Consider the following 22054-nt stretch of genomic DNA (forward strand, 5'->3'; position numbering starts at 1 on the left):
GAGGAGTGCAGGCTGCAGTGATGTAAATGCTCTTGGTTTGTGACTGAACAATTCTAGCTGTTCAGATTTAGTAGACTCTTTAAGTCTGCGTTGTATGAAAGCATTGTAGTAGGAGAGCATGTTCCCCACTCCAAAGTGGATGTCCTTCTTTTAACCATGGTGACATATTCAGTGCATACATTTCTGTCCATTGTAGGTAGAATGTGTTCAGCTGGCTTTCTTTGCCTCATTGTTTTTGGTGAATGAACCCTTTTGATGTTTATGGTGTGGCTGTTTTGTAGTTTTCAGTGAAGAAGTGCACTGTTTGTGAGCCCATAACTTCTTACTTACAAAGAAAGTGTTACTGATGTAGAGTCTCCTTTATAAGAGAGTTCATACAGTCCTGTTAACTGTGCTTGGTTATTACTTGTCCTGACAGGGTAAATCTGCTTTACACACAGGATGGTGGGAGTAAACAAATGAAAACCCAAGCAAAAAGAAACAAAAGACTTTTAGCTGTCCTTTACTCACCACACCAATACTACACTATGTCAACTGGGTTTTAGTCTTAAACCTTTGAATCTTGTTTCCTTTATCCATTTCCCTTTTTTGCTTTTTTGAATGGTATACCAAACCTGTCAGTAAGTGCTGCCTCAGAATGCTATGGTAGTTAACTGTATTGTGCTCCTGGAACAGCTGTAAAGGTTTAATAGAGAACTAATTTAAAGAATTCCTTTATCCAGTGTGATTTTTGCTGAATTCTTTCCTGATTCTACATAAAAGCCATTCATTAGAAATACAAATGAAATGTTTGCTTTATGAAAGCTTAAAACTATGAATCTTAGATGGGTTTAGGCAAAGTGTATATACAACAGTATTGTGCATTCAGAATTTTATTTGACCTTAATATGTTGGTTGCCTTTGAAGACTGAGTTATAGTACTGACCTGGTTGCCTCTCTCTTTGAAAGATTTGGAACCATTGCATTTAATCCAAGGGCTGTGAGGATGTTTTCCCTTGCTAGGATGCTAAAATAAGAATGATGTTGGTTTTAAAATGCTCACAGTGTCTATTGTTATAAAATATCTCAGTACTACAACTAGTGGTGAAATAATGTTAATTTTTGGTTTGGGTTATGTTTTTACTAACAGCAGTCTGTATTTGTCCAAATAGCAACTTTTTAAAGTGAAATTGTTATTTCTATGTATTATTTTCCCTTAATGTTATCTGAAGAAGAAAGATGAGGAAGCAAAAGAATGAGGACAAAAAAGTTGATAATGTAGAAATATGGAGGGTACTCATCTCCTTCAAATATTTAATTGTTTTTGAAGGATTTTTCTTCATGTGCAATCAGTAGTTGTGACTATTAATAGCTGTTGAATTGTATTATTTCTTAATTCTGTGATGGAATTAGCTGTGCTGTGTTGATGTGGCTGGTTTTTCTACCAGTCCTTCAGGGTGGCTTCATTAATGAATGTTCGATAATATAATGATTTTTTTTTTCATTCTGAAAGATGCTGATACTGCTAAAAATGCGTATTAGGTCTTAGTTCATGTGTGTTGCAGCCTACATTACATGTTTATAATCAAATTCACATTTTAGAGGTGTTAGATTATTTCTGTCAAACACTGGTTTAAAAAAGTGTGAGAAGAACCAATAGCTTTTTCATGCCTTGTCTTAGGAAAACCTTACATCCTATAGATCAGGGCATTGAAGTTGATTGACTTTAGTGTTTAAAAAAAATAGTAAGTAAGCACCAATGTTTTTTCCCTGTGGATGAGGTGTTTTGAAGCTCTTCATCTTGCTCTGGTGTCTCATAAGGCAAAGGGTAACAGTGTGGGTTTACACTGTGGAAAAATTTACAAGTTCCCACTTTTCCAAGCTGTGTTCATGATCACAAAATGTCTATGAACTTAATTATCCTTGAAACCTATTACCCACTTTCACTAATTTGTGAAAGGGGTTTGAAAATAACTAATGGCTTCAAATGTTAGAAAGGAGAAGGATGGAGAAAATGTGAGACTATAGGCAAAAATACCCTGCAGGTGTTTGCATTCATGTGATTGTGTAAATTTATTTTTGTGAAGATATCAGGTATAGAAGGGTTAGACAAATAATGAAAAGGAGAAACCAGCAGAGGTTTGGAAGAGGAAATGAGTGGAAAGGGCATGTGATCAGGTAGGTGTGTTGTGGAGTTGCAAAGGTGTTTTCATGTGGGTGTTGCAAAGAAAATCAGAGTGTTGAAGGGATAACAAATTACAAGAGAAACAGTAAAGAATGTTCCACAAAGAGGGAAATGTGTATTGAAAATATCTTGGAAATGACTTTGAGAGGTGAGACAATTAGACACTGAGATCAGTGTTACAGCAGGAAGTGGGGCAACATGTGGCCCCAAGTCCAAGGCAGTTCTTTAGTTCTTGTTTAATTTTAAAAGCACCAAACTGGACAGCACATGTGTTGAAAATAGCCATTTTTTTTTCTCAGGGAATTTTCTTCACTGGAGCTGATGAGGTACCTCTGACCTGAAGGTCCAAGGGACTGTGAAAAATGTGGCTTTGAAAGAAAAGCGTAGAAATTGAAAGGATAGAAATGGCTCTGCCAAGCCAATGGATATATAGTTTTTTAAGAAGAGAGAACTTGTCTCATGAAAGAGGGATTTTCTTATTTGGTGCATGTCTTGAGGAGGAAAGTGTTTTAGCAGCCAACTGAAGTTACAGTATATGTAGGCTTTATTTGCATTTATGCAAATTGATTCATCTATTCACAGTCAATAATATTGTGCTGTACTAAAATGATAAACAATGGGTATATTACCAATGAAGAGATTTTTTGTTGGATTGGTGTTTGTCTTGTGAAATCCAGTCAGTAATCCTACAGTGAAGTTTCTGTGGCTATTTTGGTTGAAACTGCTGGCATGTTGTTACACTGTTTGCTGGACCTTACCTGCTGAAGTTGAGGCTCGGGATGGAATACCAAAATATCTTTCCTTTGGAGGCAAATATTTAGAGAGGCCCTCAGCTTTTGTCCAGCTGCTTATGTGATAGTAGCTGTGTAGTTGTGCATGCAGACTGCCTGCAGGGATGTGGTCTGAACTGGGAAGGGGGAAGAAAAGGAACTGCAGTTTTAGTGGTCCAGTTTACAGCAATACCCCAGAGAGGCAACTGATACAAGGAAGTTGGTTTAAGAGCTACAGAGACCTGCAGAGGAGGCAATTGGAGGATCCCTTAGATTTTCTGCAGGAGCAGAGTTTATGTAAAACATGGACCTGTCTCTTTATCTTTCTTAGTTGTGAAGCACTTCGCCAAATCTTACATCTTAGTTGTTTTGGAGTAATCTTCTCTCTTCTGCTGACACCCTTGCTGCCTGCTTGACATGCTGTTGCCAGTAAGCCTTCCCTGTGATAACTTAAATGGAACTGAAATGAGTAACATCTCAGTCCCTTTGCCTGGTCTTTAAAGTGAATGAAGTTTATTTGGGGCGTTTCTAATGATCTTCACTAAGAGAAATGATGGTAGAAAATACCATTATTTTCCTCATGAACCGTGAAACCAAACTGAATTACAAAACTATGAGGGAAGATGACGCGGTGTTAGAAGCCAAAGCCTACTGTGTGATTTTGTTTAGAGAAATGCTGGAGGCTGTGAAATGTCAAATAGATTCCAGTTGTGTAATTTCAGAATCTGATTGTATTAACACCCATACTTAAAGTAAAATAATACCATTTGCTGGTTTGATTCCATTCCTCTTTAATAAAAGTAAGTTCCTAAATGAACATTACCTTTTTAAATCAAGGTTTCAGGTAGATTTCAGAACCTCAACAGTTACAATTACGGAAGGAAAAGTCAGTATTTTTGTATATCTTGATGAATGTACTTCTTTAAACACAGTTTTTAGAGAATCTCACCTGAGTTGGAAGAGACCCATCACGACCATTGAGTCTAACTCCTGGCCTTGTACAGGATACCACAAGAATGACACCATGTGCCTGAAAGCATTGTCCAAATACTTCTTGAACTCAGTTATGGTTCATAACCAAGCAATTCAATTTCCTTTCAATATCCTTTAATATGTTCATATCTATATATCTGCTAAACTTCAGAAATAATCTTTGTGTGTGCCTGTGGGTTGGCCTGCTCAAGTGTATACCTACTGTACTGTTGTCATATGCTGCAGACAACTTGGGCTCTGGATTGTGAGTGTGCGTCTGTGTCAAATAACTTACATAAAGCACCTTTTAGAACTTACCTTAGCTTCCAATGTCTGTACTTTCATTTTAAAAGAATCTACTGGTTTTCTCTCTAGAAAATAAAGGCAGAAAGTGTATGTCATGTTGTGATGTATTTTAAAAAATTAAAGCTGCTAGACTTACATATGCACCTCAGAGGTAGTTCTGTCTTACGAACCATCAGGGCTGGATTGTGAGCCTTGGAGAAAAAAAGAGAGCTTGAGATGGAGCCATCAGAGATGGGGGAGTTCACATAGGGTTATTAATGGACAATTCTACATCTGCCTGCACTAAAATTTCAGTAATTTTGTGTTAGAATTACTGTAATTTAGAAACCTGTTAGTACCAGTAGAACCAGAGTATTTACAGCTGTCACTTGGACTTGCTTATAGCAAAGTTCTTTGTACTGGAAATGTCTTTAGGCTTAGGTAAGGAAGGCATAATACCAAGCAGGGCTGTAAAACTCTTCAAGGTATATGCAGCTTTGTGTGAAGTGATGATAGAAGCCAGTTGGGGAAAGGATTAGTCACCCATCCTAATTTAAAGACTACCACACTATCACCTTTTGAGGTTTTCATCTTCTTTTCTTCTGTTAGGTCTGGGATTAAAGCACGGGAGATGCAGTTTTCTCATGTTTAGGCTTATTTATTAATTCTTAGCAGAATTAATAGAAAATTAATTCTAGAGTTAGAAAATGGCTCTGTCTCTAACTCTTTCCAAGGTATTTTAAGAATAATTTGTCCAATAACGAGATGACACCTATATTATTTTTACTTTTAAACCAGTAACCAACCATCCATGGTCCACAATGCAGACCTTTTCACCCAGTTAGAAAACGCCACCCAAACCCATGAAGAAGAAGGTGAAAGAACTTAGCCAACTCTCCAAATCCTCCATCTTGCTCTCTCTATATTACTATATACTAAAACCTTAAATCCTAAGTTTTGCACCCTGTGATATCACACACTTCTATTCAAACTACACACCATAATCCCAGTGTTATCACTCAATTTCAGAAGCCTGTTCCATGGCCTCAGGTCAAATGTAGTGCTTTGCTTGAGGGCCAGTGCCTTTTAGCACAGAGAGCCCGAAATTCTCAGCTTCCAGGGTTCCAACACCACCTGGTTTTTTTTTGTTTGTTTTACATGTTTGAAGCAGGTACATTAGGGACAAATGCCATCTTTGTGATGCTAATAATGCCCATAAACCCCTCATTTACAGCACTTATAAAGTCAAGCTCCTGGCTCTTCTTAGGGAGAATAACAGTTCTGCCTAGTGTTTGGCTGCTTCTTGAATAAAGAATATAGATCACATATATGGGTTTATAGACTGAGAGGCTTGTAGTCCACAAATCAGATGACTGCCAGCTTCACTAACCAAATCCATTTTATCAGTACCGCTAGAAAGCAAGCCAGCTTTCTACTTTTTCAGGTAGGCAAGCATTTCAGACATCCTAATGTGAAGTTTTTTGAGTACAGGACCCCTGTAGGTAAGGTCTGTGAATGTTGGATTACACTGTTCATTTCACTAAGCAGTTCTGGCTGTGGCATGGTGTGTGGACATGTTGGATTGTGCTTCCAGCTTAGGCTTTGGAGCCACTTCTCAGCATTGATGCATCTCTGGGTTCAAATGCTGTTTCCCACTCTAGCTAAAGATTCTACTTACTCTGCGTTCCTCTACTACTTCCACCAGATATTAGATCAAATCCCAAGAATCCCAGTGAATCAGCCAAAAGTTTTTCTGATCTCATTCACACACCATTCAGATAAGAGGAGGAAGTAAGTGCCTCTGGCTGTCTTTGTAAGGGTATTCCCAAACCAATGCATTAGGCCAACTGGGCTTCTTCTGGGGGAGTAAAGGCAGTCCAGAAAGAGACTGTGAGAAATAATGCTTTTATAAGTGGACTTTCTGAAAGGGAAACTTAAAAACTGCAAGTGGATATATGCTAGTGCTATTCAACTTTTTTCTTTGTTTTTTTTCTCTTATTTTTAGATCACCTTTTGCTGCTGTCACAGATTACTCAGTAACAAGAAATAATGTCATACAACTCTGTCTGGAGCTAACAACAATAGTACAACAGGTATGAGACAGTTTGCTTAGCAGTTTATTTTTTCCTGAACTGTAAATGGCTATTACCTTCTTCCCACAATTTGTTTTACACTGGCTGTATCATTGTCCAGCCAAAATAAGGGAATACTAGTATTTAGTGAATGCTTTTTAAAAATTCTGTTTTCTGGTTTTATTGAACTAGTTTGTGTTGTGCTGTGTATATGGCTCTGCATATCTCAGCAGTAATATCTGGAGTTCTCTAGTGTGATGTAATCAGTATAAAATGATATCTCTACTTGATAATTTGCATGTTTAATTTCTTATATTTTGTCTTTTAATTTTAATTACCTGTTTAGTTCAAAAGATCTGTATATATTGGACTTCAGTAATCTACTCTTTCATAAAGTTCAAATCGTCTAGACACCTGTTGACACATGTTCCCATGGGGAGATTAGAATATTTTGATCATATTTTTGTACATCCTATCTTAAAGAGATCCAGAAGTAGTTACTGAGAAGCACTTGCTTAATGAGCTTCACTGGGGAGTGCAAACCTGAGAACCTTCTCCATTCTTCTGTGTGTGGGTTAGGTCTCTTGTCTCTTTGTCTGTTGTTCTGCTGAGCTGTGAAGTCCCTTTGCTGCCAAGCAGAAGTTTGAGGGATTGTTTGTACTTGGGAACATAGAGTGGAGAAAAAGTGAGAGGGTGGGCTGGGTAGGAAAACCGAGAATACTTTTTCTGGTTTTCACAACCATCATTCCCAACTAAGAAAAACTAACCTTCTGACCCAGCTTTCCAGACTGGTCATTTTTCACAGTAGCTGGGCATGACTGTCTTTAGATAGTTTTTAGATGAGGGAAAGAGCCACCTGATGAATTTTCATATGTACCCTATTAATGAGAAAGTGGGTAAAGTATCAACCAAGCAATATTTCCCAGGAATTAGGTCAATATCAATTCGTCTTACAAATTCATCCCTATCCCTGATACTGCTAAATCACCATCATGTAGGTTGATATTTCTCTATGTATATTTTTCAGTGTGAATAAGAGTAAATGTTACTATTTAATATCTTTGGAGTACAGCATTTTTCTGCAATCAGAAAGCAGCTCATGAAACCATACTTTGAAGTCAAAAGAGCCATTTATGTGCCTAAATTTAAGTATGTGCTGAAATTGAATTGGGCTGTATTCAGAAGAACAATAATGAAAAATTCAATTACATGTGGTTTGAGCTCTTCTTAAAACTGATGCATTCCAATGCAGCATTTTGAAATGTTTTAGCTGCTGGGTTTTTATATGCTCACTGAACACTGAGAATCTTCATTGTGCTTTCTTATGGCTGAAAATTAAATATTTCAATATCACCTCATCAGGTATTTTTTCTGTCTCAGAATTTTGTTATTTTTTGTATGCGAAGTACTTTATAGTACCTTACTAGCTTATTATTTTTTGTGAAAAAATCTACAGAAGGCAATGCTGCAGTTTTTCTTTTTAACAGTAGTGAATAGTTCTTATAATGCTTAAAGGTTTATAAAATGCATACAGTCTGTACATTTTTCAATGCCTTTGAACTTTTTAAAGACTTTTGTAAAATGTGAAAATAGAACTTCAGTAGCTGAGTTCCACTGGGATTTTTTGGTGTTGTTTAAGTTACAGTCAATGTTCAGATTTATTAACTAAAACAAACAAACAAAAAAGATTCTTTAGTCAAGATGAAGAATAAAAAGCACAAAACTGAAGGTGGCTTGCTTGAATTTTTTTTGCACATTCAAAGTTAATTGTAATATCATGTTTCTTCATAGAATTAAATGATACTGGGTTGTGTCCCCCTCTTTATCAGAGCTAAATGGATAATGGAACAAAATTACAGTATTGCATCACTCTTACAAGGCTGAAGTGTAAGAAAACCTTTTGAGTTTCTCTCTTTTAACCTATAAATAATTAGAAAAGTTGGAGTTAGAGAGAGATTTTGGAATAAAATGTGTGAAGACACATACTTTGTTTTAACTGTCAGGTTTTCTCTGTGTGGTGCTCAGGCACCCAAGGCCTGACAGGCCAGTGTGCAGTGGATATTTGCCAAGGAGAGCAGGTCCCTCAGACCACTGCAAGTTATTAATGTAGCCTGCACTAATCATCTGCTTCTATGCAGCTGCTTTGTTTTGGCTTAGGTATGAGATTATTTTGATTTTTGCTACCATTTCTTTGCACACTCTTTCTCTCCTACACATATCTGGCCCTCGGTAGGAACTGAAGGCTGAGCATTAGATTTAGATTAGATTTGTGTTGACAGAATTGTTCCAGTCACAAATGCTGATATAGGAAGAGCATGAGAGAATGTCTAGATGGTGTTCATTAAAGTCTTGCTGTTGACTTACATAGTTGCGTTGTTTTTTTCAGAGGGTGCCAGGAACTGGTCCTTTGGAGCGTGCTCATTTTGGTTTAGAAAGGTAGCAGTAGCTACACTGATGTCTTTTAAGGAACAGAAGACTTCTTGCTTTTTTAGGCAATCTGTAGATAGCTTTTATTATCAAATGCTCAATGCTCTTATTCCTCAGGAATTCATTAAGGTTTCACTTAAGAAGCTTTCTTCTTTAGAATTGAAACCCTGGAAATCTTGGGAATATCTGAAAAGTCTAATTTTATATTGACTTTGTAAGTTACCAGACAGTTAAAGAAAACTTTGTTGCTGAACACACTATTACTTTTATTACTCTCGAATAGTGATCATTAGTAGCCCTCATCACATGTTTTTTACTTTCCCTAATCAGCTTTCACAATGATTTGTGGTGTTTATTTAGTTTTAAAACCACTGATGTTTATCTTGCAGCTTTAGTGTCTTGTGGGATTTACTCAGGAGTATGCTCCAGTAGAAGCATAGCTGTAGGCCTGTAAATACTCCTTTAGAAAAGCTTCACTGCATTTAATTCTCTGCCTAAAGACCTCTTTGAAGAGCTGTGGTGGAGGCAATGCTGTGTAACCAGGGTGGAGATGGAGAGCAGTCACTTGGCTGACATGGATGTGTCTTGCATCTTGTCACAAAGCACACTTCTGGCATCAGCAGTCTCACAGCAACTTTTGGAGGTAACCTCAGATTTTGGATGACACAGAATGAGAACCTGGGTGTTGCAATTTGGGAGGCAGCCAGGGTGGAAGATGGCAAAGAGAGACCAAGATAATGCTACACAAATGCACTGTCTGGACTTCATGGGCATCTGTGATTTTGAGCTAAAAGCTGTGCTAAAGAGCACACAGAAGTGCTCCGTGCACTGTTTCAACTGAGAGGTTTGCAACTTTTTTTTCCCATTTAAAGGCATTTGAGAGAAAAAAAAAAAAAAAAGCATCCATAAATTCCTTGCCCAATGGATGCACTCCCCATCCCAGGGGATATTTCTGTTGGGCTTTTAGCCATGGCTGTTTTTCACATAAAAGATGCTGAAAAAGAGCACAAATTATTTCCTGGGCAATGCCCTATTTTTTTATGTCATTGTGGGTTTTGTAATCAGACGGCTGCAAGCTCAAAAGTGGAATGTTTCAAATGTTAAGTTTGACTGAGAAATCTAAGTTCAGGCTTGTTTTCCAGTTAAAAGGATAAAATGGAAATTCACCTTCTTAACTCTCCTGCTCTGAGTCAGAATCCAAATGCAGTAACATAAAGTGGTTCTATTCATTTGTTAAAGGACAATATCAAATTCATGAATGAAGAAGAAGAATTAATATCCTGAGTACCAGTCTTACAAATTATCTCTCATATAATCTTTCACAATTCTTCACTTTTGTTTTTAAGTCCTAATTATTAAGGACTCTAAGGACTCACTAAATATAGCTTAAAATTATAAAATTTCAGGTTATACCAAATTGCTAATTACCTCAGAATCTTTAGCTAATATAATGGTTTTAATAATTTAATGGTGTGAAGCTTTGATTGGATCATCATTAAAGTTGCTTTGTGCCTCTAGACTGTAGGTATTTTCAAAGCAACGCATGTTTGCTAGAGATAGTTACATATTAAATTTTAAAGTTTTTAATTTACATTTTTAGCATTAGTCTTTCCACCCCACCTTTATTAGCAAATGCTTGCAGAAAAAACTTTGTTAGCCTGCTGTGGTAATAATCCCTTCCTTCCCCCATTTTTTAGGTAAAAATGCTTAATGATAAGCAGGCCAGATTCTTGAAGTTTTTTACATATATGCATAGCACACTGTTCATACAAAATGCCCCATTTTTGATGATTGTTCAAGTAGGAGGTAAGTGTACAAGTAGGTAGCTAGATAGATGTGGGGGAAAGTTATAACTAAATAGCTCCCCTTGAAAACAATTCACAGGCAATATCTGCCCATATATATGAAATCAAAAGGGTCTTCATATGAGAGTATTATAACTCATTGTAAGAAATGCTGGTAGGAATTCAGGCTCACCTTGTATCCTTCAAGTGCTGCCCCTATGCAAGATTTTCTGTTCTATAGGTTTCAAAGCAGCTCTCCATAGTGGTGTTTCAAAATAGATATTGATCTGTGCAGTTGTTCTCTTCTCTTTTAAAAGTCAATGTGTAATGCCTGTAGAATGTATATATAGTCAGAAATAGAAGCCTAAAGGATTGTGGGAAGCACAAAACTATTGTTTGTTTATAAGAAGCTGTATCAAAGTAGTTTCAATTTATGCTCTTTAGCAATGTTTTTCTGTTTTTCATAGTAGAGTAGCTTATTTCTCTTGAAACGCACTTCTGTGGAAAATTTCAGATGTAATTTAATGTAATGTAAAAAGTGCCTAAGGTACTTAGCACTGATGCCTTTTTCTGATTCTGGTAGTTTGTTTCTGCTATTTGATTATACAGGTTTTTTCCCTTGAAATGGCTTATGTGTATATATATTCTCTTTTGATGTGAGTTTTGAAGTGCTTTTTGAAATGGAATTAGGCATGGAATAGATGAAAGATTAAAACATCAATAATAGTCTTTTGGGATGAACCTCTACTAGAACTAATTTGATGACGCATTAGTTGTCATTGACATAGATGCTGTAAAGAGGTATGGGGTTTTCTTCCTAAAGTTGTCTGCTGCTGTATATGTCTATGATGTGACATTTTCAAAGGAGCTTATGAAGCTGCCACCCTGTAAAGGTGAACTTCTTTTCTTTTCCATTCCTAGAGAAAGTAATTTCTTTTCCTAGGGGATGGAAGAAAAAAAAAACCAAAACCCAAACCCCACCAAAATACTCAGTGTTGCTTAGTATGCAAAAACTTAGTGACCAGAAAGCAAAAAAGAGTTGGTATTGATTGTTTTGTTATTTTATTTATTGATTGATTGTTTTGTTATTTTATTTATTTTACTTGTTTTTGCTTGCTTGCTTTTATTCCAGATTAATGATTGACAGTTTCTGAACATGAGGGAAAAGTGAAACACAAAGCAGAATAATAATTGAAAAAAGAGTAGTCTTTTTGACAGGGCATATGTTGGTAAACCAATGGAGCTGTTAAATTTTTCCAAGAAATGTAGCTTGAGTGAGTCAAGGTGACAGTGAGGAAGTCAGGGACTGTGGTACCCATTCATGGAACCACGTGCAGAAAGTAGTACAAAGTTGGTGAAAACTGAGATAAAGTGTAGACAAGAGAGAAAATATGGTTTTGTATCTCACGTTTCCTTTAAACAAAAGCTTTTATTATTAGACTGATGTGAGCACTGTCTCCGTGCACACTGAGTGGCATCATCTCCATCTGAATAGAGGCACACAGAGGATATGTCACACTTTCTGTGTAATTCTTTATAAATGGTAAACTTCATGATTAATGATGATGTATTGTGTTGGTCATATCAGTAGACGTGAAGCCTGAGACTCTGCATTTCTTTCACTTTGGAAACTGATCTCCTTTCCCAGAGGCAGGGTAGTCTCTCTAACCAGGTACAGTGAAGCAGGATTCCATTTCAGTACAGTGAGTTACAGAAACCATGTGTTGCTAAGTAGCTAGTAAGAGCCTTAAGCATAAATAAGTGTAGTGTCTATCTTTATTTCAGGAATATGTGTGTGTTTGTTTCCTGAAATCCATTACAAATACATACATTTCAGATGATCCAATATGAAACATTGAAGTTGTAGCTGAGCCTGGAATGCTGTCTGCCTAAATATTATTACTTTTTTCCAGTTCAGTTAATTAGATTTTTTTTCTGTTTGCAAAATAAGCACCTAGACAAATACAAAGCATGAAACATTTTGCTGCAGTTGTATTTTTAAAACCAGAATTATTTACCATGACAGTACTAGAAAAATTAAGAAGTTATTTACCTCCAAATTGTCTTGGAAGTGACATTGAAAACTTAAGAACTGCACAATACATTGTGCTACAGGCTCTATTTTGCATGCCAATAATAAAATAGTTTAGAATGCATGTGGCTTATTTAGAGGTGTGGGGAGTGTTTTGACTTTGTTTTTTTTTCCTTTGGATAAACGATTTTTTCATCAATTACAATCTCTCATCTGTTGATGGTCAGTGGATTTTTATTTTTTTTTTTGCCTGTTGAGAATGTCACCAAGTAGAGAAATCATCTGAGCAGGTGAAATTTGACTTAGACCATGTAAGCACTTGGATTCTGCAGGATACATGAGCAAGTATCAGTGATTTTAGTTGGTGGTGAAATACTGGCTTTGGTTTCTGACTGAATGGTGTACTGGCTCATTTTAGAAACAAGGAAGAGGTGTAACTCTCTACATGCAAAGTAAGAATTAATATGTGACCAGATCCCTAAGGAAAGCAACATGATGTCTTTTACAGAAAGGAGAAATAATTGGAAATGGAAAATTACTTCGGAAAGATAGAATAAAAGAGCTTAGTGTACCCATTGCATCTCTCTTAATCCAGCAGGCAATTTTTCCCAGTAGTTGCTTGGTCTGTGGGTGATTTATATAAGTTGTATTAAATTTCTACATTAAGTATTCTGTTACTATGGTGATAGGTGCCACTCCACACAGATTGTTTAAATAAAATTAAAGCAATTCTTTGTACTTGGTAAGCTGGGTAATTGGTATTAGTTTGTACACAAGGGTTATGAACTTAGAGTACTGCAGGTTTATTGCATTTTCAGGGAAAGGCTTTAGACTTCTAAAATGTCTGTGTAGGTTGCATAAGAAATGACTTTTTTGTAGCATTTATTTAGTAGCTTGCATTGTATTTTCCCAATAGAGATTTTTTTCCTTCTCCTCTTACTATGATGGCTGCTCACCATTTTGCTTTCTCCCACCTCTCTCAATTCTAATGCACGTTTCCAGTGGAGGAGGGCAGAGTGGGTTCTGCAGGTTCAAATGAGTTCTGGTTTCAGTGTGGAGGGGAAGGCAATTAATTATAATAGAATAAGGATGCTATAGACCCAGTGGCAAGAAACTGCAAGAATTGAATAACTGTAGCATAAGTGCGAAGGAGAGTAAATATTTCTGAACGTACTGGGAATAAAATCGACAGGATTTGTGTGGGAAGCAAAGAGGAGTTGAAAATGGCACCCAGGTTGTGAGCTTGTGGGACATAAGGTGGTGGAGCTGTTGACAGAGATGGGGAAAGAAAGGGGGAACAGGGAGCGTTCGGGAAGAAACGTGATTTCAGCTCTTCAGCATCCTGTGTTAGGGCTGGTGGCAAATATCCAGAAGGAGATTCTGAACTGCGAATGTGAACAGAAGGGCTGAGAGATCTGTGACTCATCTGCACAGAGATGATAATTAAAGCAGCATGATTTTAGGAGGCTGCTGAGCAATAGGGAGGAGGTTGCAGAAAAGGGGAGAGTTGAGGATAGAGCTTCCCGGGACTGTTGTGGTTGAAACAGCCATAATGGGAGACCTTTTGAGCAGCCCAGTGGAAAGAAAGTCATGGAAATAGTGCATTTTGGGATGGTTACTTAGAAATACAGTGTAGATTTTAACGGTGTATGTGTAATTTTAAAAATTAATTTTGTGTGGCAGCGGCCAAGGGTTACCTGTGCAAGCACTGGGTGTTGTATAGCTTAGAGGAGCTTGCTATTGCATTTTAGTTAGGTGAGAGACAGAAGAAAGGTCTTTCCTTTCCCCCTCTCTCTGTTCCAAACATTTGTAATTTTCAGTGTTCCCAAGGCATGGATTTTTTCTATCCAATGACCTGCAAGACCTCTTAAAATATAACATGTGGTAAAGCACATCAGGAAACTGCAGACGGTGTCCTACTCTTATTTCTTAGCGTGTTGCCAGAGGAGAATGTTACCTGCTTACCAGCTTCTGTGGCTTTTAGGGCATTATTTTGTTCTTTTAGAGGAAGGTTGGAGAAGGGGGTTGAACCGAGCTGTATATCTGGCAGTTTGTATTCTGTTTTTCCAGTAATTACACAGACATACCTGTAAATCACAGTCTAAGCAGGGTTCCATAATATCCATCAGTTTTCTAATCATCATGCTTTGCAGAACACAGCATTTTGTCATATGCAACCATAGCCAACTATATCCAGGGCTTCTTGCAGAGCAGGTCGAGGTAGGTGATTCCCCCAGTGTTCTTGTGAGACCCCACCTGCAGCGCTGCATCCAGCTCTGGGACTCCCGTGTCAGAAGGATGTGGATCAGTTGGAATGACTCCAGAGGGCATCATGAAGATTATCAGAGGGCTGGAGTGCCTCTGCTATGAAGACAGGCCAAGTGAGCTGGGATTATTCAGCTTGGGGAAGAGAATGCTCCAGGGAGACCTTATAGCACCTTCCAGTGCCTAAAGGTGCTGTAAAGTGCCTATAAAAGAGCTGGAGAGGGACTTGTCAGGAGGACATGTAGTGACGAGACAAGGGGGAATGGCTTCAGAAAGAGGTCAGTTTTAAATTAGATATTGGGAAGAAATTGTTTAGTGTGAGGGTGATTAAGTGCTGGCACAGGTTGTCCAGAGGAGTTATGGATGCCCTATCCCTGGCAGTGTTCAAGTCCAGGCTGAATGGTGCCCTAAGCAACCTGGTCTGGTGGGTGCTATCCCTGCTTATGGCAATGGTATCTTAACTAGATCTTAACTAGATGATCTTTAGAGTCCCTTCCAGCCAAAACCATTCTAGGATATCATTCAAGTCTACTGTTTCAAAGCTGTCATTGTTTATTACTGCCATCAGCTGTATTAGATATATTTTCTACATATTTTCTAGTTAGTGAAAGGCTAAATGAACTCAACCTATCTTACCCTTGTAGCTGTTTGGAAACTATGTACTAGTGTCTTTGTCCATGAAAAGTGATGAAGTTTGATAATGAGTGAAAGTACACTAAAGGTTATAAAACTTTTGCCATCTTCATGTGTTGGCCAAACTTTAGACTTTGTCATCATTGTTGTTGAGACCTTCTGTGAGAACCTTTGGTCATGACTCCAGCAAACCTGTCTTGTGGCTCTCTTGCTATAGCTGAATTGGGCAGAATTCAAACCAAATGAGCCCTTCAAGAGTCAATAAATTCCCCAGAGCTAGTGATGCTCAGACAGGTGCCTTGAAGCCAGAACAACTTATTTTGCAGTACTGAGACTGAAGGGGCTGGAAGTTATGATCTGGGCATTCTCAAGTTAATTATTTTTTATTGTTGCTAAGTAGCAAGACAGATCATCCATTTGACTTACACTGCTATTAAAGTATTCAGTTACAGTTTTAATCAATTTGAGAAGCAAAGGGATTTAAAGGATGGTTTGGCTTAATTCCAGCCAATGGCTACATTGCTCGAGAGAGTTTTATGCCAAAGGTTCGGCAATTCATGAGAGTCTGAACCCTCTTTTAAGCAATCATGTAATTCATTATTTTTGTTACAAATAGGAAACTGGAGTTGTGTAGCTTAGAATATTTTGCATGACTTGAAAAACAATGGTGACAACAATTCTATCAGACGTGTTTTTAAGCACTATGTAAAATATATAGCTGGTGCCTTCGTAAAACTAGATATGGAAGATGAGTGGGATTTCTCATGCATTTTTCAGGTAATTATACTACCATTTTTAAAATGATGTTCCTAATATAATTACCTACATTTTTATCTACAACATAATGGAAAAAACACTGCAGTATTCACAGATGTACACATGTGTGTTGGCTTCCTGTAAATTCAGTTGGACTGCAGAGAAAAGTAAATGAAAAATAACTGAAGAAGCTCCACCACCAAGCACCGTAAAAGCTACCTAGAGAATTAATGATTTCATGGTAGGCTCTTGCTCTTCACAAGTTGCTCCAGTTGAATGGATCACACAGCCTGCTTTTTTAGGCAATGCTACTATCATGTGAATGTACAAAAGACATTTTTGGGTTAATTTGGTACCGGACAATTGTGACATTTGTGTTTGTTCCTGAAAATCATGTAGTCTGCTTCTGTATCAGTTATGCCTAGGAATTTGTCTTGCCTTATAGGAGAAAATAAATTAGGATGGCTACATATACATGAGCAACTAAGGCATTCTGCTGAACAAGAAAATACAATGAAAAGAGTCCATGCCCATCTAACTCTTGGGTACTCTGAGATTCAATGCATTTATTTCTGCATTTCTCCATTTTTGTATCCATTAAATATTTCTGTGTATGTTTCATTTTCTGAACTAGCACTTTATTCTGAAGTAAAGTCATGGACTTGACAGGAACTTAAGACTGCCAAGAAGAGTGCAGTGCATCAGCTGCCTGGAATACATGGCAAAACCATGAATAATAATAATAGTTGTAGTAGTGGTAATAATGATGGAAAGTTTTAAGATTATAGCCTGCAAGTATTCTGAGGGAAGTGTTTGACAGGTAATTGCAGTAGGTAATTTGACAGGCTGCCAACTTGGACTTGTAAACCAGATCATATAGATGCAAAAATAGAAATGTTTTCTGCAAAATATTTACCCCACAGTTACAGTTCTGGAGAACTACATGAACATTTTTTATCTGTGGGACATGGGAGCAGTAGGGTGAGTTGGCAGGTTGTCTGTATCTCAGTTCTTCACATTTTGAGTTGAATTGAGATTTAATCAATGTGAGTGCAAAGAAAACAGCAATAAAAGTACTAGTGTAATTAGCTGATCCCATTTCCCACTTCTGTGAGATACTAAGAGACAGCTGTTTAAAAAGAAGGTGGTAATACTGAGGATAGGAGAAAAAAAAGCAAAAATAAATAATCAGAAATGCTGCTTCTGAAAACAAAAAAAAATCCCCAGATATTTGTATTTTGTATATGCTGTCTCATGTCTGATTTGTTTGAGCAATGTCTGGGGTGGGATGGGTGAGATGTGTACATTTTGCAGCGTTGTCACCAGTCAGTGCTGTCTGAGTCAGTGGGTATAATTTAAACATCCTTAGCAATTATTCTTTATGACATTATGGTACGATCTGTGCAGATACTACTTAAAACTTTCTTTGTAGAGACCATATGAAGTTTTGATTATGAGAGTCAGGACTTCTGGAAGAAATAAGCAATACCTCTCAGTTACAGTGTAGTGTAGGTCTTGCTAGTCTTAAAAATTAGGTTTTGAAATTGTACTGGGATTGAAAATGCAGAACCTTCTCCTTGATTTGTTTGATTTGATCTTGCTGCTTTTATCGTCCTCTCTTATTGCCCTGTTTTTTTTTTTTTCTTCCGGTTTCAGAGCTCTTGTTTCTCCTTTTTTTAGGATTTTAGCCTTGTTCTAGCTGGATGACAGAGGTCCCTTTTGCCATTTTTATGCACAAGTCAGAGCTGGAAAAAGTGATCATGAAGATCTGATACTTGTCATAAAGTTGTTTTATCATACCTGCCTTTTATTTTTCTTCTTTCTCTTGTGGATGATACTCTACCTTTTTTGTCCCTTAAACTACTAGTGGCCAGTATTCTACCTCTTCAGGAAATGTAAATTACCACAACTTCTTTTTTTTTTTTTTTTTTTTTCTTTATTAACAATGTGTGTCAATATTTTAGAAAATAATACACATTTAGAAGATGACCTTACAGTGTTTCAGCTGAAGTGTTGTTTGGTTGTTTAGGTCATCACATAGCCTAGCCATACTTACAGTATGCAGTGAATATATGTGCAAAGTTCAGAGAATAAACAGGTAGAAGTAATATATCTCCTCCTCGCTGTAACTGTGCCTTTCAGTTCAGGGATAATCACAGTACTGGTTTAACTAAGTGAATGGCAAAACTTTAGCTTGTGTAGGAGTAAAGCTTGGTTGCAGATTTTTGTGTGTGTTCTTGCTTTTCTAAAGTAGAAACAAAGTTGATGCTAAACTTGCATATGATCTGTTTCTTACCTTAATTGCAATGTTTTGATACCTTAGTTAAACAGATATTAAAGAAAATTTTTCAGGAGTAAGATATAGGCTTGTATGGAAGAAAAAGACACTCTCCACGTGTGGGTGGTTGCTACTAAGAATAAAAATTTATTTCTAATCGCATAGTTAGAGACTTTTTTATAGTTCTCAAGTGCTTTTAAGCTCTTTTAGGTGAAATGAAATGGGTATGAAAAAGCAGTAACTGTAAATGGTAAAGGCCCCCAGTAATAAGCAGTCAGCCTTCCATTCCCAAGGGGTGTTTGCGGAGGCTGGACACAGTTATCTTCAGCCCTTGCTTAAAGATAAAGCACAGGGCAGCAAAGGGGAAATAAACCATTCCCTGTGAGAGAAAGTGGCGTGTGGCTGGTGCTCCTGGGCTCATTCAGAAGCAGACTCAGCCCTCATCTGCAGGGATGGCTGCAGGAAGTGGAAACAAGCTACAGGGATCAGCTTGGTGACCTTTCCCTAATTTTCACTGAATCCTAGACTTCAGGGCTGCTCTGGGGTGTGCCATCATGGTTCTTGACATTCCTGCACATTTCCCAGAGTTCATGCTTGAATTGTGCTTAGTTGGATGTTGTTCATGTATGGAATAAAGTGCATTTTGGAATTGTTTTTTGTACCTAGGCATTATATTTGCCGTCCTCCAGTCTTTCTGTCTTTTATAGTTTACTGCACTGTTAATTTTTCTCTTGCCTCAATGTGAAGATGTAGTATCAACAATATCTGCTGTTGCTATATGATGAACTTGTTTAGCAATTCCTCCACTCAGACCCTGGATTTGTAGGGAATTGTGTGTTGAGGAGGGAAATTCAGGGTGAATCTGTTCATGGACAGGATGCCTGAGAAATTTTCCACTTGTTTTATTATTTTTTGTGGCTTCAGAATATTTTAATTTTTCACACATAGTCCTGGTTTCTCAGGGGGGAAAAAAAAACAAAAACAAAAACAAAAAACAAACAAACAAACAAACAAAAAACAAAAAAAACCCAAAAAACAAAAAAACCCAAAAAACCCAAAAAAAACATATTTAGCTTCCTTCATGGTTGTGGGAGAGTTTCAAATTCAAGGACTTAGCAGTATTTCTCTGTTATTCACTGCTTTCTTGTTTGTAATGAACCCCTACAGCATTTGAGAATCCAGGATCCTCCTTGTCTTAGTAGTGAGACTTCTCAAACAGTATTCTCTTTAAACAGAGTGTTTAATCTTATAGTAAACTCTTCCTATTACCAATGAAATTATTGTCTGCTTAAAAATGTCTGCTTTAAAAAACTCTTTTTCCTTTAATATAAATGTTGCAATCTCTTCCTGCTATTTTTGCAAAATGATTCATAAGTAACCATGCAGAAAATAGATAGATCCAGATTGAAAATGTTACATGCCCTCCCACATATAACAATGAAATGTGTGTTTTGCTTCTAAGATTGCAAATACTTCATTGATGCCTGAATATAATTAAATGTGTTAGTTTTTCTTTGTGGCTGTACTTCCTGGCAAATTTTTCCTGAATGCCAACAGCTGTTATTAGGAAAATGCTCCCTGATCAACCTGCTACTTCTGCCAAGGTGCCTTTATATAAAGCTTAAGAACACATTAGCTTTTCTTGCCTGAGTAACACTTGAAGTGTTTCATGGATTAAAAGTTCTTCTTTTGAAACATTTCCATATAAAAAAGTTGGTTTTCTAGCGGAATAAATTGATTTTAAAATGAGGCTTGAAACATGAAAATAGTCAGATTTTTCATGTGGTTTGTTAGATAGGATATAAAGCATCTGTTCTAAACAGAGTTTGCACTAATTACCGTGAAGTTATTGCATCTGTATGAACTTAAGAGTAGTTCTTTCACCAATATGGATTGTTTTTCATGTGCACTCTGCCTTGGTAATTCCATTTCCTTATATCCACTGAGATTCTGGCCTGTCAGACAAACTTCTGCATTCCCAGCCTCCCATCTGTTGCTGTTGCTTATGGAAGCTGCCTCACAGGCTGCATGAGGTAATGAGAATGCACCCACAGTCCCAGCAGGTGCTGGGTGTGCCTCAGGTTTCCTGTCTGCTTTGTACCTGGGCTTCCTCCTCCCTCCTCTTCAGGGTATGTTATAAACAATCAACTCTTCCCACTCCACCAAGGTTTTCCTCCCCTTCTTCAGCAGTGTGCAAAAATACCAGTTCAGCCCAGCAAGAATTGTTCGTCTCAGTCACTTAAGGCTGTTGCTGGTACGTGTTTTCCAGCGTTACCATTAGAAGCAGGGCATTTTTTATGGATGCTCAGGGATGGCTGGTGCAAGGTGCTTGTGTGGAGGACATGTGACTGGTACATGCCAAAAGCTTGTAAAGTGGAGAGGGTGTTGTCTGTCTCAAGGAAAGAGGCAAGTAGAACTAGTGAACAGGTACAAACATTTACCAGTATTTCCTTTCCTTTCAGTGGTAGCTTCTTACTTTCTTTCTGTTCTGTCCAAGTCTTTGAAATATTTTGTTTCATCGTAAAGACTTTTCAATTCAGTTGAATTCTTTTAAGGATGAATCAAGGAAGGGAAAGTGATTGGACAAATTTAACCTGCTTTTTCTGCTTTACTTTTTCAGGATTGCACAGTATATGAAACTGAGAACAAAATCCTTCATGTGGTGAGTACTATTTGGATTTCTGATAACAAAGTTTGTACAGACCACACAGAATTTTAGAACTGTGTGTTTTGTGCTTTTTGTATGCAGTGCCAGTTTGATAAATAAATAGACTGGGTATGACTGAGTGAATTTATGGAGCTACTTGTGAGTAGGTCTAGAGCTACTGAAAGGGTTTGTGTCTGTATTGAAAGGCTCAGGCCCGTCTGTGATTTGTAAACTATGATTAGAAGAGTGATGTTTTAAAAAGGCAGGGTTTTTGAGAGAGAGATGGTTTCTAGGCTCCTATGAAATCATTTATGTTTGTTTAAGTGATATAGCTTAATTTATACATCTTTATTCCTCATAGGAGCCTGGAGATAGCCTAATCTTAGGAAAGTTAATGCAATGTTTCCTTTTGAATTCTCAGCGTAAATACAATAGTCCCTTTTGAGAATCTCCAGTGCTATTTATGGTAAATAAAGGAAATGAAAGTTATCAGGGCATGAGAAAACATGAAGAGTTTGAAAGGCTGGTGAACAGAAAGTCAAAGCTTGAGTAAACCTTCTCTGAGAGTTGCACCCAAATTTTAGGTATTAAATTGTGTTTCATGTTGTGGCTGAGCTTTAGTGAGTATTAAGGTAACCCACAGCTTGTTTCTAAAAGTTAGAAGTGAAGATGATCTCTTTAAGAGTGAGTGATTAATTGGTTTAATTTATTTCACATTCAGGTAGGTTTTGATATCTTACTGCTCTTACTGCCAAAGCTTAAGCCAGAAAATACTGCATGTCTTTAGGTGAGCTTCACAGTAAATGTTGAAATACTTATTCTTTGTTATTAATTTTATTCATAGTGTACCTGTATGAAATGCTTGGCAGGCTGAGTTCTGTAAGCTTTTGATGCTTTGTTTTCACAGTGATGTGGAATAAAAAGTCTCCTTGTATTTTTAAGTTTCATTGACATTTTTTCAGGTGTGAG

The 22054-nt window shown here is 37.3% G+C and overlaps 1 protein-coding gene across 5 annotated transcripts in view; it reads left to right on the plus strand.

Annotated features, from left to right (window-relative positions):
- CNKSR2 (connector enhancer of kinase suppressor of Ras 2) overlaps window positions 1-22054 on the plus strand; it is a 205222-nt gene that overhangs the window by 53818 nt on the left and 129350 nt on the right. For all 5 annotated transcript variants that reach the window (XM_066313957.1, XM_066313958.1, XM_066313959.1 and 2 more), the window contains exons 4-5: window positions 6197-6284; window positions 21059-21100. In XM_066313957.1, coding sequence (XP_066170054.1) covers window positions 6197-6284; window positions 21059-21100 — 130 coding nt within the window. The remainder of the gene's footprint in view (window positions 1-6196; window positions 6285-21058; window positions 21101-22054) is intronic.

Source organism: Sylvia atricapilla, chromosome 2 (assembly GCF_009819655.1).
Source record: "Sylvia atricapilla isolate bSylAtr1 chromosome 2, bSylAtr1.pri, whole genome shotgun sequence".
In the NCBI taxonomy this organism is placed as follows: Eukaryota; Metazoa; Chordata; class Aves; order Passeriformes; family Sylviidae; genus Sylvia; species Sylvia atricapilla.